The sequence below is a fragment of the Chelonus insularis genome, unplaced genomic scaffold (genome assembly GCF_013357705.1).
Source record: "Chelonus insularis isolate UGA/USDA-ARS -01 unplaced genomic scaffold, ASM1335770v1 contig_76_pilon, whole genome shotgun sequence".
Taxonomy (NCBI): Eukaryota; Metazoa; Arthropoda; class Insecta; order Hymenoptera; family Braconidae; genus Chelonus; species Chelonus insularis.
In genome coordinates, this window is record NW_023276741.1 from 780,699 (window position 1) to 794,380 (window position 13,682).

The 13,682-nt window shown below is 33.9% G+C and overlaps 1 protein-coding gene across 3 annotated transcripts in view; it reads right to left on the bottom strand.

Annotated features, from left to right (window-relative positions):
- The window catches only part of LOC118071309 (transcription factor GAGA-like), a 61,222-nt gene that overhangs the window by 31,118 nt on the left and 16,422 nt on the right, over window positions 1-13,682 (bottom strand). For all 3 annotated transcript variants that reach the window (XM_035090386.1, XM_035090384.1, XM_035090387.1), the window contains exons 6-7: window positions 6,271-6,449; window positions 3,641-3,860 (exon numbers count right to left, since the gene is read on the bottom strand). In XM_035090386.1, coding sequence (XP_034946277.1) covers window positions 3,641-3,860; window positions 6,271-6,449 — 399 coding nt within the window. The remainder of the gene's footprint in view (window positions 1-3,640; window positions 3,861-6,270; window positions 6,450-13,682) is intronic.

Sequence of the window (13,682 nt, forward strand, 5' to 3'; positions counted from 1 at the left end):
AGTAGGATTCAAACCCAAAACCATAGGACCCGTAGGTTAGCGCGCTGCCCTTGAGCTATGTCGTCATCATAAGGAAATTTGTATAAGTCCGATTTAAAGTGCGAGTGGGGCTTCGCTTGCCCACGGAAGGAAGGAGACTTCTGGGCGGAATGGTGGGGATTTCCGGTACGGAAGGGATAAGAAAAGGAGAGAAATATAATTTTCTCTCACTTGCACGCGCAGGAGCAATAAAGAGCTTCTTGAATATACCTGAGGAGCACTTGGGAGTCAAAAGAGCCGAGTTTGCCCGGCTCTGCCCTACGGAACTCAGAGGAAAGATTATTTTGTTATTTGTCTCATTTTTATCTACTGTGATAGATAGGACTTCGAAACTCCCTACGGTTTGTGAGATTAAGGCTGCTAGGACAATAGAGGTTTTATTGCCCAAGAAAATTTTTTAAAAATCTCTCTTCAGGTACCGTGTTCCAGGCCTTTCGAGCAGTCCCAAAATTCTTTAAAAAAGTATATTCTTTAAAAAAATTTTGTTATATTATTAAATATTATTTTTTTTTAAATATATTATTAATATTATGAATATCATTATCGAAGCCTTTGACTCATTATTATCATACATAATTAAATTCTCTTTTTTTTTCCTTATAAACATCGTTATTTGTTATAAAAAAATTGCTTCGGTCGTACATTATTTTTTACTCTCCTTCAATGTGATTGCGTATGAAATTTGTCCTAAAAAAATTCATTATTACAATTAATTAAATAAAAAAAAAAATAACATTGATAGGCTTGACCACAAAACCTACGTTTCTGTAGTCGAGTGTGATATCTCTGAGCTGTTACAAGAATATCAAATTGATTTTATAGCTTCTATGTATGTTGCGAACAGAGCTGGACCTTTTCTATTTAAAAATTTGTGCTTGAAAATAAACTGGCTTGAGATTCTTGTAATGAGAGTAAAAAAGAACACAAATCTTATCTCTTTTCTCTCTTAGATTAAGGGGCGCGGCTAAAATAAACCGTTGCAGGGTTCACAGAAACTTTCATGTTGTGACCTGAGATTACCGACATGTCGGCCGAAACTTCGTCCGGATTTCTAACACAGCATTGGACTTCTATATTGGTCTCTCTTCTCTGCCTATATGGTAGTCTGAATGTGGGCACGTCGAACACGCCGAGCGCGAGACGCGTTAGCGACCGCCGACCGAAGCGGATAAAGTTGGTACTACGGGAGGCCAAATTCTAAATCCTGTGCCTGGGGCTGCAAAGTCAAAATATAACATGTAGGCCTAGGTACAACTGGCCAATTGAGGTCGGACTCGTAGTGGTATGTTGTAAAGCCTCGGGCTTGTTACGTGTATCCCTGTGCCTATTCTAGGTGCAGGTATACGCGTCCCGGGAAATGCCATCGCGAAGAGAGTAGAGTTATAATTTCCCAGAGTTATTTCCGTCCTTCGGACGGGGGAAGTATGGCATTCTAGCTCGGAATTTTGTGCACATTTCTTGCCTTATGTGCTATCTACTTGACCTGCCCGCATATAAACTTCGTGGTTTTGGTTAATCACTATCGCGTCATTTTTACGGAATCTAACCTTGTACCTGAGATCTATCATTTTGGCTATTGACAGCAAGTTTGTATGTAGGTCTAACACGTGAAGTACTTTATCTGTGTGTATGTTGTGTTTTTTACGCCCCGTGTCGACTGTGATCTGACTTTTTTCTGTCCTCGTGATACGCGTCCTCTTATTCTTAGCTTAGTTTAACTCACTTTCAGCGTTGGTAACGTTTTTGAACTTTATCCTTTCATTATACATGTACGCTGTGCAACCGCTCTCGATGTGGTACTTTCTCAGCGGTAGTTAACATCAGCAAAGAGTCACCTCGGTGTTTACGTTCATTGTCACTAGCCCCGTTTTTACTTTGCCATGTACTTTGTTTTGCACCCAACTTGTTTTTTAAAGTCCCATAAAAAATGTCTTTTTTGACTACATCTATAAGAACTAAGCGTCACTTTAGTTTGACTGTCTTTATTTTCACATTTCGAAGATCACGCATAAGGTTTTAAGGCAGTAAACTAATCAACTCGAGTCGATATTTTGAAATCACCACAATTCACTAAGAATCTGTCTGATTATTAGTATCAAAATCAGTTCCAAGTTGCGTAATTACCTGTCAAATGCAATTGGTTTTGTTCTGACTTGGAGGGGCCCAAGTCAGTTAGTCAGAAATATTCAAAAATTTTAATGCCGGACTTGTCCACCGGCGCGTCAGTCAACTCACTGGACCAATCACCGGGAAGTATTTCCCTCATGGCCCAGAAGGCAACTCTACGGCCCTAGTGACGCCAACAAGCACGCGGTCGAGCACTTGTGGCGTCAGTTAGCTCCAGGCAAATCACGCGGTCATCTCTGTATAATTTTTCGCAGTCAAATCGCAGTTTTTTGCAGTCAGCTCACTCGGTGTACAATAAAGTACGGTCAAATAGATTCAGACAACTCTCACGAAGATACGTGAATCATCAAAGTACTCTCATCAGTGCCAGTGGTCCAGTATATTCAGTGTGTAGTGTCTTTGGGCGCGAAGCTGAACTGGCGTCGACGCCATAGTGCCTCACGGACATTCACCTATACATCGCTCCCCCGAACAACTCTGGTGTATACTGTGAATGTTGCTATTCACTGTTTTTTTGAGACTATGTTATTTGGTGAAAAAATAACCATTGGACAACTCATAAGTGTACAAACAATTATGGTACAGTCAACTCAATCATATGTAGTGATTATTAAGTTCTATTGAGTATGTTAAGTGTTATTGTTGAATAAAATCTATAAACCCAAGCAATTCAGTGTTAATTAACTATATTTTAGAACCTTCTAGCATCCGACCTTTTGTTCTTATTCTGCTCTTAATTCATACAGTCCACTAGTTTTCAGGTTGCTCATTCGGCCGACTCGAAGTCAGAACAGGTTTCACATTGATAAAATTTTTTGTTCTCAAGATAATTGAGACAAACAATTCCGAACGCCCATAGGAACATACACACATGCAGACGTCCACTTAAAAACTACTGTATTTAGTTTTAGGGACCTTAAAACATAGAGATATATCAAAATTTGGAATTTGCAAAATTGGACCTATTACTTTAACTTTCCTCTCAGAAGTCGAAAATACTTTAAGATAAATAAATTCTAATTAAGATAAAATCAGAAAATGTATAATCAATAAATCTTGTTTATATTTATTCAATAGACTTCTAAATTTAATCCTTCGAATATTTTTCGCGTTTTGAGTCGATGCTTCAGGACCCCAGGACACAACAATAAAGATGTTGTTCTTATGCTTGCATACTATTAGTCAAAGAATATCAACTTCTGAACCAGTTTATAAACAGTCTAGAACTCTGAAGCATTCAATGGAATTATCGAGCGTTTTGTAATTTTCTCAAATTTTTGGAAAATTTGTCGAAGCATCAAAATCATTTTTGAACATATCATACTATTGAAAAAATATTTTGAAAAATCCAAATATTCTAACAAATTTTGACAGAACGTTAAAAATTCGAAAAAATTCTCGAATGTTTTCAAACTTTGTTGGACTCTTCTCATAGATCAAGAATTACATTTACAGATGTACTTCAACAACTTACATATTATCGCTTGTACTTTTGCTCGATCAAGTGCCGGTTTGACAGGTCTTTCTGTAGCTGTTCCTGCACGGCTCCACCGTTGACCGGTCACTGAACATGTAGCAAGTTCAGTGGGACTAAAAAGAATAGCCGCAAGTCCTCGAGTAAGCTTTCTGTAGTCACTCCACTTAACAGCTCGGAGTTGTTCTTCACAAATTGCAATTCCTTCGCCTAAATGCACCTGTAATAAAATTTTTTATGAATATTTTGTTCATTCAATTCTTTGTAATAATTAGTTGACGACAAATCGAATGTTTGAATAGAATTGAATGTAATGTATACGTTTCTTAATTTAAAGTTAGAAAATTTGTGTAACTAATTTTTGGTAATATAATCGAGGGAACAAGCATTATGAAATTTAAACAAAAATGACTGTTAATCAATGTTTATCAGATAATTGCTGCATGTAACACTAAAGACTTTTTAATATGTTCACTGATTTGTTTATAAATATTGATTTAACATGATCTCATACACCAATATCCGTACCACACTGAAAAAAAGTTTAATCATTGCAGAAAAAGACGGTTTTATTTTGACGCGTATTTCTTTAATTTGTGTAGCTGTGGGACTTACAAAGCGTTGAACAATAATGTAGTAATGCTGCAGAAACTATAATTCAATATTTGACCGCATAAATTACTACGTGTGAGAACTGTATGTGTGCACTACCCATACATACACATATTTTTATCTAAGAATTTAGGGTTCAAAATGATTTTTATTGAATATTATCATTATGATAATATACATCTAGGAAATCATGCCTCTTTTAATGATGAAAAATTACATTCCTTTCAATCTACAATGCTTTAAATTGATTAAATATTTAAATTAAGTTTCTGAAGTGGTATCAATAAGGTTATAGCATTTTTCGTCTCCGCTATCATTGTTAGAATGCCTTTTACAAGAAAACTTTTCTTCCTTGTGGTTATTAAACGCTTGTTGACAATAAAGAAACTTCAGTTTAAGTCATACGATAAAACGAATATCGTTCCAGGAACGAAATTTTTTTCTGTAATAATTAAACTTTTTTTTCAGTGTACACACAATCGGGCATGGAATCATGGTAGAAAGAATCAATCGAGCTTAATCCATGCTCTCAAACATAAACACTTATTTTTTTACAAGAAATTATGCTTAATTATATCTGATTATGTATAATCGAGTATAGTTTTACATGATCGTTTTTTTCAAGGCAATTAATATTAAAACTGAACCAAGGTACGTTTGGAACAAATGTAAAATTTTAAGAAATACAGAGCTTTAGATGATGAACATATTGAATCTGCTTCGTGAATAGACGGTATTAGTTATTACATTCTGTAATCTCTGTTATCTAAATTCGAACTTTTACTCTTTGATCAGATTTTAGAAAAAGGTGGTTCTAACTAGATAATCTTACCAAATTTATTTTAAGTATAAATGAAACTAACATAGTTTTAATTAACTCTAAATTTGATCAACATCATCGAACTCATGACTTATGAAAGAGATATCTTTACAGACTTTCAACAAGATCAACACCAAACAGTGTGTAAAGAGGTTCTGCAAAAGGGAGTTTTCAGTCCATAACTTTACACGATCTACGTGTCTGGCGTAACTAGCGGCCTATCTCCTCAATCTTCCTCTTTACAATTTGCTAATGACATATCAATTTTTACCGAATTTTCAACGTGAATATCAATAAAAGAACCATCTCTGATTCTGACGCTTAATATCAACCTCGGTAACTTCGATCTTGAGCTCACCGCATCAAAAACTAAATTTACTACTTTCAACAAAAAAATATTAGGCTATAGCCTTAATTAGTTTGGCTCTTTTTTTGACTCTTATGAAAACAGAATTTTGAGTTGTTGTGTTAAAAATCATGTTAAAATAATGTGAACTAAGCTTTATAGATTTTTTTTTGCTGAAGATCAGTCTTTTTTCTCAAATATTAAAAACGACTAAAAACGAACAACTAAATTCTTACTTTTCTACAGACTTTAAAAAAATTAATGAAATTACATGAGTTTTTAGGCATTTGATGCGCCATTACTAGATTATAAAATTCTCATTTAAATTAAAAATATGTACAATAAAATATTTGCATTCTTTTCTATTACAAAAATCATTCAAATTTTCAAAATCCGATTGTAATTGAGGAGTATTTTAATGGACAGTATTTACATAATACGGCAATAATATAAAAAGATTAGTACAATAATTACTTTCTGGTTACATAAAGAGCAGTAGACATATCAATCAGTTGTAATCAATTCGAAAAAAAATATTTGAAAAAACGAACACTGCGATATCATTCCATAAAGTTGAATGGTAAGCATAAACTTTTTGAAGTATTTGATTTTTTATTACCAGAAGAAGTTCCATAGATAGGTACAATTGGATATAACATTGTACCAATGAGATTATTGAACAATGAATAAAAATGATAAAGGGAATAGAGATGCAAAATTCATGAGTCCATAAATCTAATAATAATAAATAACTGCAATCATGAACAAAGAATTATTGAATGTTTGATTTGTATATACGCTATTAAGATATTTATATAAAATTAAAAAAAATTTTCAACTTGAGATACTTACAACACCATCTGAAGATGACTCTTCAAATCCTCTAAATGCTGGCAACGAAGATGGAGTTGTACTCATATCTAATGGACCATGTATCCAATCGTTTCTAGATGGAGAACTTCCATGTGTAGACAATAGATGTCTACCTCCACGAGTGCCCAGACGTGGTCTACCACGTCTCACTCTTTTTCCTGTTAAGAGAGCAATAGATCAAATAGACAGTATCAAGATCATCATACCATAAACAGCCCTAACAGACTTGACAAAAATTCACACCAAGGATAAATGACAAAAACGATATTCATTTTTTATAAAGTCCGATTTCATTACTCATAATTAATTATCAGCTCCTCGATACATTTATTTTTTCAAATATTCTTGGTTGAAAAGTGGTTACACAGACATGCAACCAGATGAATTCGAAAACCCCGTAAATTTTGCATTCGGAGATTGCTGTAATGTACACTGTGATATCCTAAAATGCGAAAATATCGCGATTATCCGTTGTTCTTGATGTAAAAAATCATTCTATACAGGACATTTTTTAAATTAATATCATAAATCTGAGTCCATACAATAATAGTCTAGTCAATGTGCATTTTTAATATGAGATTTTATGGCACAAGTCAAGGCTGGGCTTATTTTATAGCAATAATGCGCTGAATTTAACGCATTAATTCCCAGCAAAAAAAACCAGCCGGGTTATACTTTTTTTAATTTAAAAATTAATTATTCCGCTGAATTATCGATGAGAAAACTGCCATGCCGATGATACCGATAAATTTACGTGATAATCAACAAAAACGACGGTCACGGTAAACGATTTTTTTAACTCTTCGAGATCAAATATCTCGGAAATAAAATTGAATTGGAAAAAAGAAAGGTAACTAAAGTATTCCTTAAAGTATAAGAAAGAATTTTTTCCAGTAATATATTGACGATTTCGGCTTCATTCACAAGATATTTATTAAAATATGTGGATTTAGCGGAATAATTGATTTCTGAATTAAAAAATAAAAATATGACGCGGCTGATTTTTTCGGCTGGGAATTAGTCCATTAAATTCAGCGCATTTTTTTCTACAAAATGAGTTCAGTCTTGACTTGTGCCACGAAATTTTTATTAACCCTGTTTTCTGCTACACATTGACGACTATAATTAGATTAATCATTGCGTTCGTAAATATGATAAATGTATCATAGAATAAATGGTATTTATTGAATTGTTGTATCATTAATTGTCCTGGCATAAATTATTCTTTAACAATGCCATTTTCCATATGAGAAATGGACTCTCTTGTTTTCAGACAGTCTGCACATTGACTATATATGTATTTATTTAAGAATGCGAAGACCCGAATCTGCTTTTTTTCTGCACTTTCAATTGCAGTTGTACTTTTTAAGAAAAAAGCGATTGATTTTTAAATTAAATTTTGATTACTTTCAAGCATTGTAAATACTGATCAGTATTAGGCAAAAAAAATTATAATTTCTCATTTTTCAATTATTCCCTAATTATCAATTACAAGATTTAGAGTATAAAATAGTAATATATCGGAAATTAAAGATTGAATATTAGAAAATAATTTAAAATCTAAAAATAACATTATTGAAATTAATAATTGACTATTGACTAATAATTAATTTATGTTCTGGAATTTCAGATTACTTAATTAATGACTAATTTAGTTGCATGATAATTATACAATTACTAAAAGTGCGGCGATTCCCTCACTACGCGACTAAACAAGGCAGGAAAATTTTATGAGCACTGTTGCCAAATGTTGAATCCGGTAGGAGGCGCTCTAATTATGTATGATAGTTTGAATAAACTTATTTAAAATAAGCGCCAAAATGTTGCTTATAATGTGGCACCGTCGCATTAATTTTAACATTGCGGCGATTCCCGCATATAAGTACGTAAAACCCTCAAACCGCCTCGAAAAGTAATTTCGTTTAGGGGGCTTTTTCACACCTAAAAAGGCGTGTTAGCAAAAAAAAATATGTCTCTGAAAATTTGATGTAAAATAACATATCAGCCACAAAAAAATCGGAGGTGGCACGTCGAGATACCTTCTTTATAAGTTACTTTGCTTTATATGTCTTTAGGATAGTAGAGCTAAGCAAGAGCATTGAGTAAAAAGAAACTGGCCCTTGGAAGAAAATATGGAGCCTGAAAAGCAAAATATAGTCCAGGATCCATGAGTAGCTCGTGACAAAATTATCCTCCCATCGTAAGAGATGGAACTGAGCATCATGAAACCATTCGTTAAAACACTAGATAAAGGCAGAGACGGTTTTTCTTAAATTTCATCAGCTCACTATAGAAAAGATGAAAGTCGGTATTCAGGAATGTACTAAGAAGTATCGTCGATTTTTGCATAACTGAAAAGTTATTAATGAAAAAGTGTAGTTTCTAGTGGGAAAAAGTTGTTTATAACAATAAACTCAATCATGCGAACATTTTTTTGTCAATGAATAGTTTTTTTGGAATTCCCGTGTAATTTGACATAAAATAAACCTTGGTTCAAAATGAAAGGTTAGATTTTCTATTACCCCTATTTTTATTTGCACCCTTACTGGACAATATTGAAACAGCAACAACCTATCGTTTCATACTGCAACAATATTAGCAACTTTTTTTCTCTTCGAAATACTTGCTAGAAAGCAAACTTGACTAATGTTTAAAATTACTGTCTCAAATTTTTAACTCCAATAGATTAAGCAAAAGTCATGCCTTAATGATTTAGAATGGCACAGTAGGTAGTGTCCTGAACTACGGACCCGAGGATGACAGGATCGAATCTCACCATCAGCAGGATATTTTCGGACAAAATTAGTAATAAATTTCATTTCAGGTGCATATTTAAACAACAAATTAATATAAATAAAATACCTCTAGAGTAAATTAAAATATCAGCTTGCCTAAACTAATTTTTTTTGTCCTTACAAGATCCTATAGAACTGCTCAATAGGTTTTCCTTTAATTTGATAAGAAAGTTCGACAGTCTTAAAATTGTATTAAATAACGTCAAATCCTACTGCAAAGTTCAAAAGGATTTCTGCATATCAAATAGGAATTCGTTATATCTAAAAATCCTTTAAATTAAATTCAGTTCTATTGAATCTATAAGAAACTCTGAGACAACAATATTCATATTAAATAATATTCAATCCTAATGGAAATTGAATAGAATTTAGCATACCTCAATGGGACAACTAAATAGGATTCAGAAAATTTCCGATGCAATTTTCCTATTAAACTTGCATATCCTAATAAAATTGTTTGAGCAGGGCAAGTGCAGATGTACATAGCAGCTTCTATAATAGGAGCAAATTTTCCAGTGTATTACGAATTAAATGTGGATCTCAAATTACGGGTTATGTTTAGTTAACCTGTAGTTCCTGATATCTCCATAATTTCAGGCAAGAAAATTGTAAGAGGGACGGCGGAGGCAGTACACTCATAATTGATTATCCTGTAATACCATTGAGAAATGGATTGTGCAGGATCTATACACAAGATCTAGCATGGAAAGTAAGTAATTAGTACCTAACTTATATAATGTCTAGCACTGACTTCAAAAATGGGTTGCACATTTTCAAAGATTAAATATAATAATAATTATTATTATTGTTATTCTTATTCCGCCTTTCGGTTCGTCAAAGGTGTCTAGCCAGGGATCCCAGGGCTCCGACCCACCTGAGGCCTGACCAGACGGGATTATCCTGCAGAAACCCGACTCCCTCAGGTTTGAGGGTGAGCCTTTACAATAACTTTTATGAGATCAAAAAAGAAAATAATTTCTCCTGATACTACAGACTCAGACTTGACTTAGACTATGATAATAATTGATTGAAAACGGAGCAGCATGCGCGAGAGCAGTGCGCATCTCCTTAAGTTTCATTTACATTGAGAAAAATTATTACTACCATAATGAATTCCTCGGTCTCAGAGAACAAGCCATCTGACTTGAGATATTGGAAAGTCAGCTGGTGTGACAAGTCATGTGTTTCAACATGACGATAAAACACACCCTGTAAGGACTTTGCCACATGTTCGTCGAGCAGTTTTAACTGCTCGGTTGTTTTTATATCAGTCTTTCGCTGCCCTCTGGTCAATTGTAAAAGCCTTAAATCGCCTGAGCTGCTAGGGTCGAAAACTGAGCCGAGGTTCTGTGCCGCCTGATATGCTGCTCTATATAGGAACGCATCCCTTCCCAATAGTTCAAAGCTGTTCACGAACTTGAGAAGAGGATCAGAGCTCTCATAGATGTCATAAGCCAGACCTATCACTAACCTGTCATGTAGAGACTCCAAACTTAGTAGTCCACGTCCTCCCAGATCACGGGAAAAGTATAGGCGTTGGACAGAAGATCGCGAGTGATGACTTCGGTGTCATGTCATCACTTTCCTCGTGATAATGTCCAGATCTTTAAGCTTTTTTCGGAACCATTGAAGAACTCCGAATGAGTATAACAAGACTGGGATAGCGAGTATATTCGTGGCTGCGACTTTGTTAGGGCCTGATAATTCAGAGCCCCATATTCTTTTAAGTCACCACTTATACTCGCTGCGGAGAGTATTTTTAATGATAGACACGTCCTGTAAAAGAGATTGTGCCTGTCCAAGATATCGGTATGACTCTCCAGCATCCAGATGTTTTATGATGCTCCCGCCTGTAAGCTCGACATTATCACTCCAGTTCGGCGATCTTCCTTTTACTAAGTGGGCAACTGCGCACTTGTCTAACCCAAACTCCATGCCGATTACACTGGTATACTCTGACACAACCTCTAGGGCTGCTCGGAGTCTCTCAGGACTTGCCGCGTACACTTTCAAGTCATCCATATAAAATAGATGTGTGACTTTGTGTACGCAGTTGGAGACTCGTCCGGCTTTATATCCAGGCGTCCGGCGTAGAGTGACAGATAATGGCAGCAGTGAGATGCAAAATAGAAGAGGACTCAGGGTATCTCCTTGGTATGCGACTCTCTTAAATGGCACTGTTCTGGTGGACACTCTCGTTTCACCAGATGTTACGATGAAACATGTCCTCCAGAGCGGCATCAGATGTTCGATGCATTTCACTATTTGCGGGGGTACTGAAAGGCATTCGAGCAAGTAGAGGAGGAGCTTGTGAGATGTTGTATCAAATGCCTTTCTGTAATCCATCCAGGCCATTGATAAGTTGCGCTTGTAGTAGTATGCGTCCATTGTAACGCACCGGTCTACTAACAAAAGGTTCTATTGCAGTCGAAATCCTCTCGTTCAAGATCTTAGTGAAAAATTTGAAGAGTATTCAGACATACAATAGGCAGGTAGTTTTTAGAGTTAGACAGATCACTACTTTTGGAATCAGCACAGTGCGCCCTTCAACGAGCCATTCAAGAGTGGGATATTATTTTGTTTATTGAGTTACATTCAGTCTTATTGAAACGTTGAATAAGTTTACCGTTAATTTAATAGAAAATTTCGATAGTATTAAAATTTCATTAAATATAGCGCAATCCTATTGCAAAGTTGAAAAGAAAATAATAAAACTAAATAGGTTTATAAAATTCATATTAAAATCGTATAGAAATTTCTTCATTCTTGTAGAAAAACTAAAAAGGATTCAATGCATCTGTATGGAACAATTAAATGATATTCACATTTTTAGATTGAATAGGAAATACATTTCTAATAGGATTCAATAGGAAATTTTCGATGCAATTTTCCCATTCAATGTTTATTTTCCAATAGGATTATTTAAGCAGGGCTGGAAAACACTGATATTTTTAATAACATATTTGAAAAAATTCGTAAGTTATTTATAATTTTGTGGAAAAACTCACAGTTTAGGGATTAGTCAATTGAAAAATAGTCAAGTTTCATCTTAATACGGCACAGAAGCAAACCAAATTGATAGAAAAATGTATTGTCAAAGTGTAAACCAGAGTAAAGAGAGTTGAATGACTAAAATAGAGTAGAGAACCAAAAATAATAGGTTATCCTCTAGTTTTCCACACTGGAAGACGTCCAGTCCTACAAATTTTTGTTATATGATTTCGTTCAGTCAAATAGTACTTGAAGTTTTACAGTAAATCTGAGAGGATAAAAAGCATTCACTTAGCAATAGATTTTAAATGGCGATCTCTACATTTTATAGCAAATTAACAATAATCTTAATAATATTATATATATAAGAACTACAATTCACTGTAAAAACGCTAAAATATATTTTAGGAACGTAACGTATCAGTTACTATTAATACTTATTACTTATTAATAAAAATACTTTAAATAATTAAACAACTTTTTTTCTTAGATTTTATGAATGTTAAACACCAATTTTATGTATACACAGTTCAAAAATTGCAGCAAATAATGATTATGACTTAATAAAAGATATTCTTTTGGGTAGATTCAAACCGCTCACTTAAACTAACGCAACTAACTTATTCGACGCTTTAGCCCACTTGGCTATGCGAAACTATTGGAAATAATCAAAATTTATAGAATAAATATATTATATATATTGTAAAATAATGTAAAATAAGACCAAATAACAACTTCGGAAAATTAATAAATAAAGAAAATGTTTATTAATGATTGACAGCAATAAATTAAAACGAAAGAATCCGTGCGGTCAACTCAAGTCTCAGACAAAAACTGGAGATAAACAAACTCTCCCCTCGTTGCTATAAACAATCTAATCGTCAAGCAATCGTCGTTAACTAACAAACTTTCGTTAGTCTAATAGTCATTAGATGGCGACATAAAAATATTTTACAATATTATATTATAAGTATGTATATAAAATTATCGCAACATGGTTGTTCGAATATTGTCAATCAGAAGGTATGAGACACTGATTGATACTACTAATAAAATTTTACCAGAACTTTAGCAACGTTTTCTGCGATAAGTTGACTTGATTAGTTAACTAATAAGCTTTTATTGTTTTCATTCGTTCAGTCATTTTTTCGAAACTGAACTTATATTTTAAACTAACCAGACAAACATTACTTCACTGCATATTTTAGTCTGAATATTTGTACATCTTTGATCCACCATTTTATAATTTGTAAATCTAACCTCAAATTTGTAATTAGTCACTACGAAAGGACAATTGAGTACAAAAATTCAAACCAAAATATGCAATAAAATTATGTCTGATCGGTTGGTCTAGACGATCCAATTGCACAAAATTCAGGCTGTTATCTTGAATTTTGTAAATCTAAGCTCATGTTCGTGATCAGCATCCCCAGAAACCTCTGTTTACCAATGTTAGTGAAATTTGATTGAAGTTCACAAATTTGCTCCGCCATCTTGGATTTGAAAATTATACAAATATAACCTCAGATTTGTTATCAGCGACCCCAAAAATCACCGGGTACAAAATTTCAGGTCAAAATATGCAGTAGACAAAAGCATGACTCA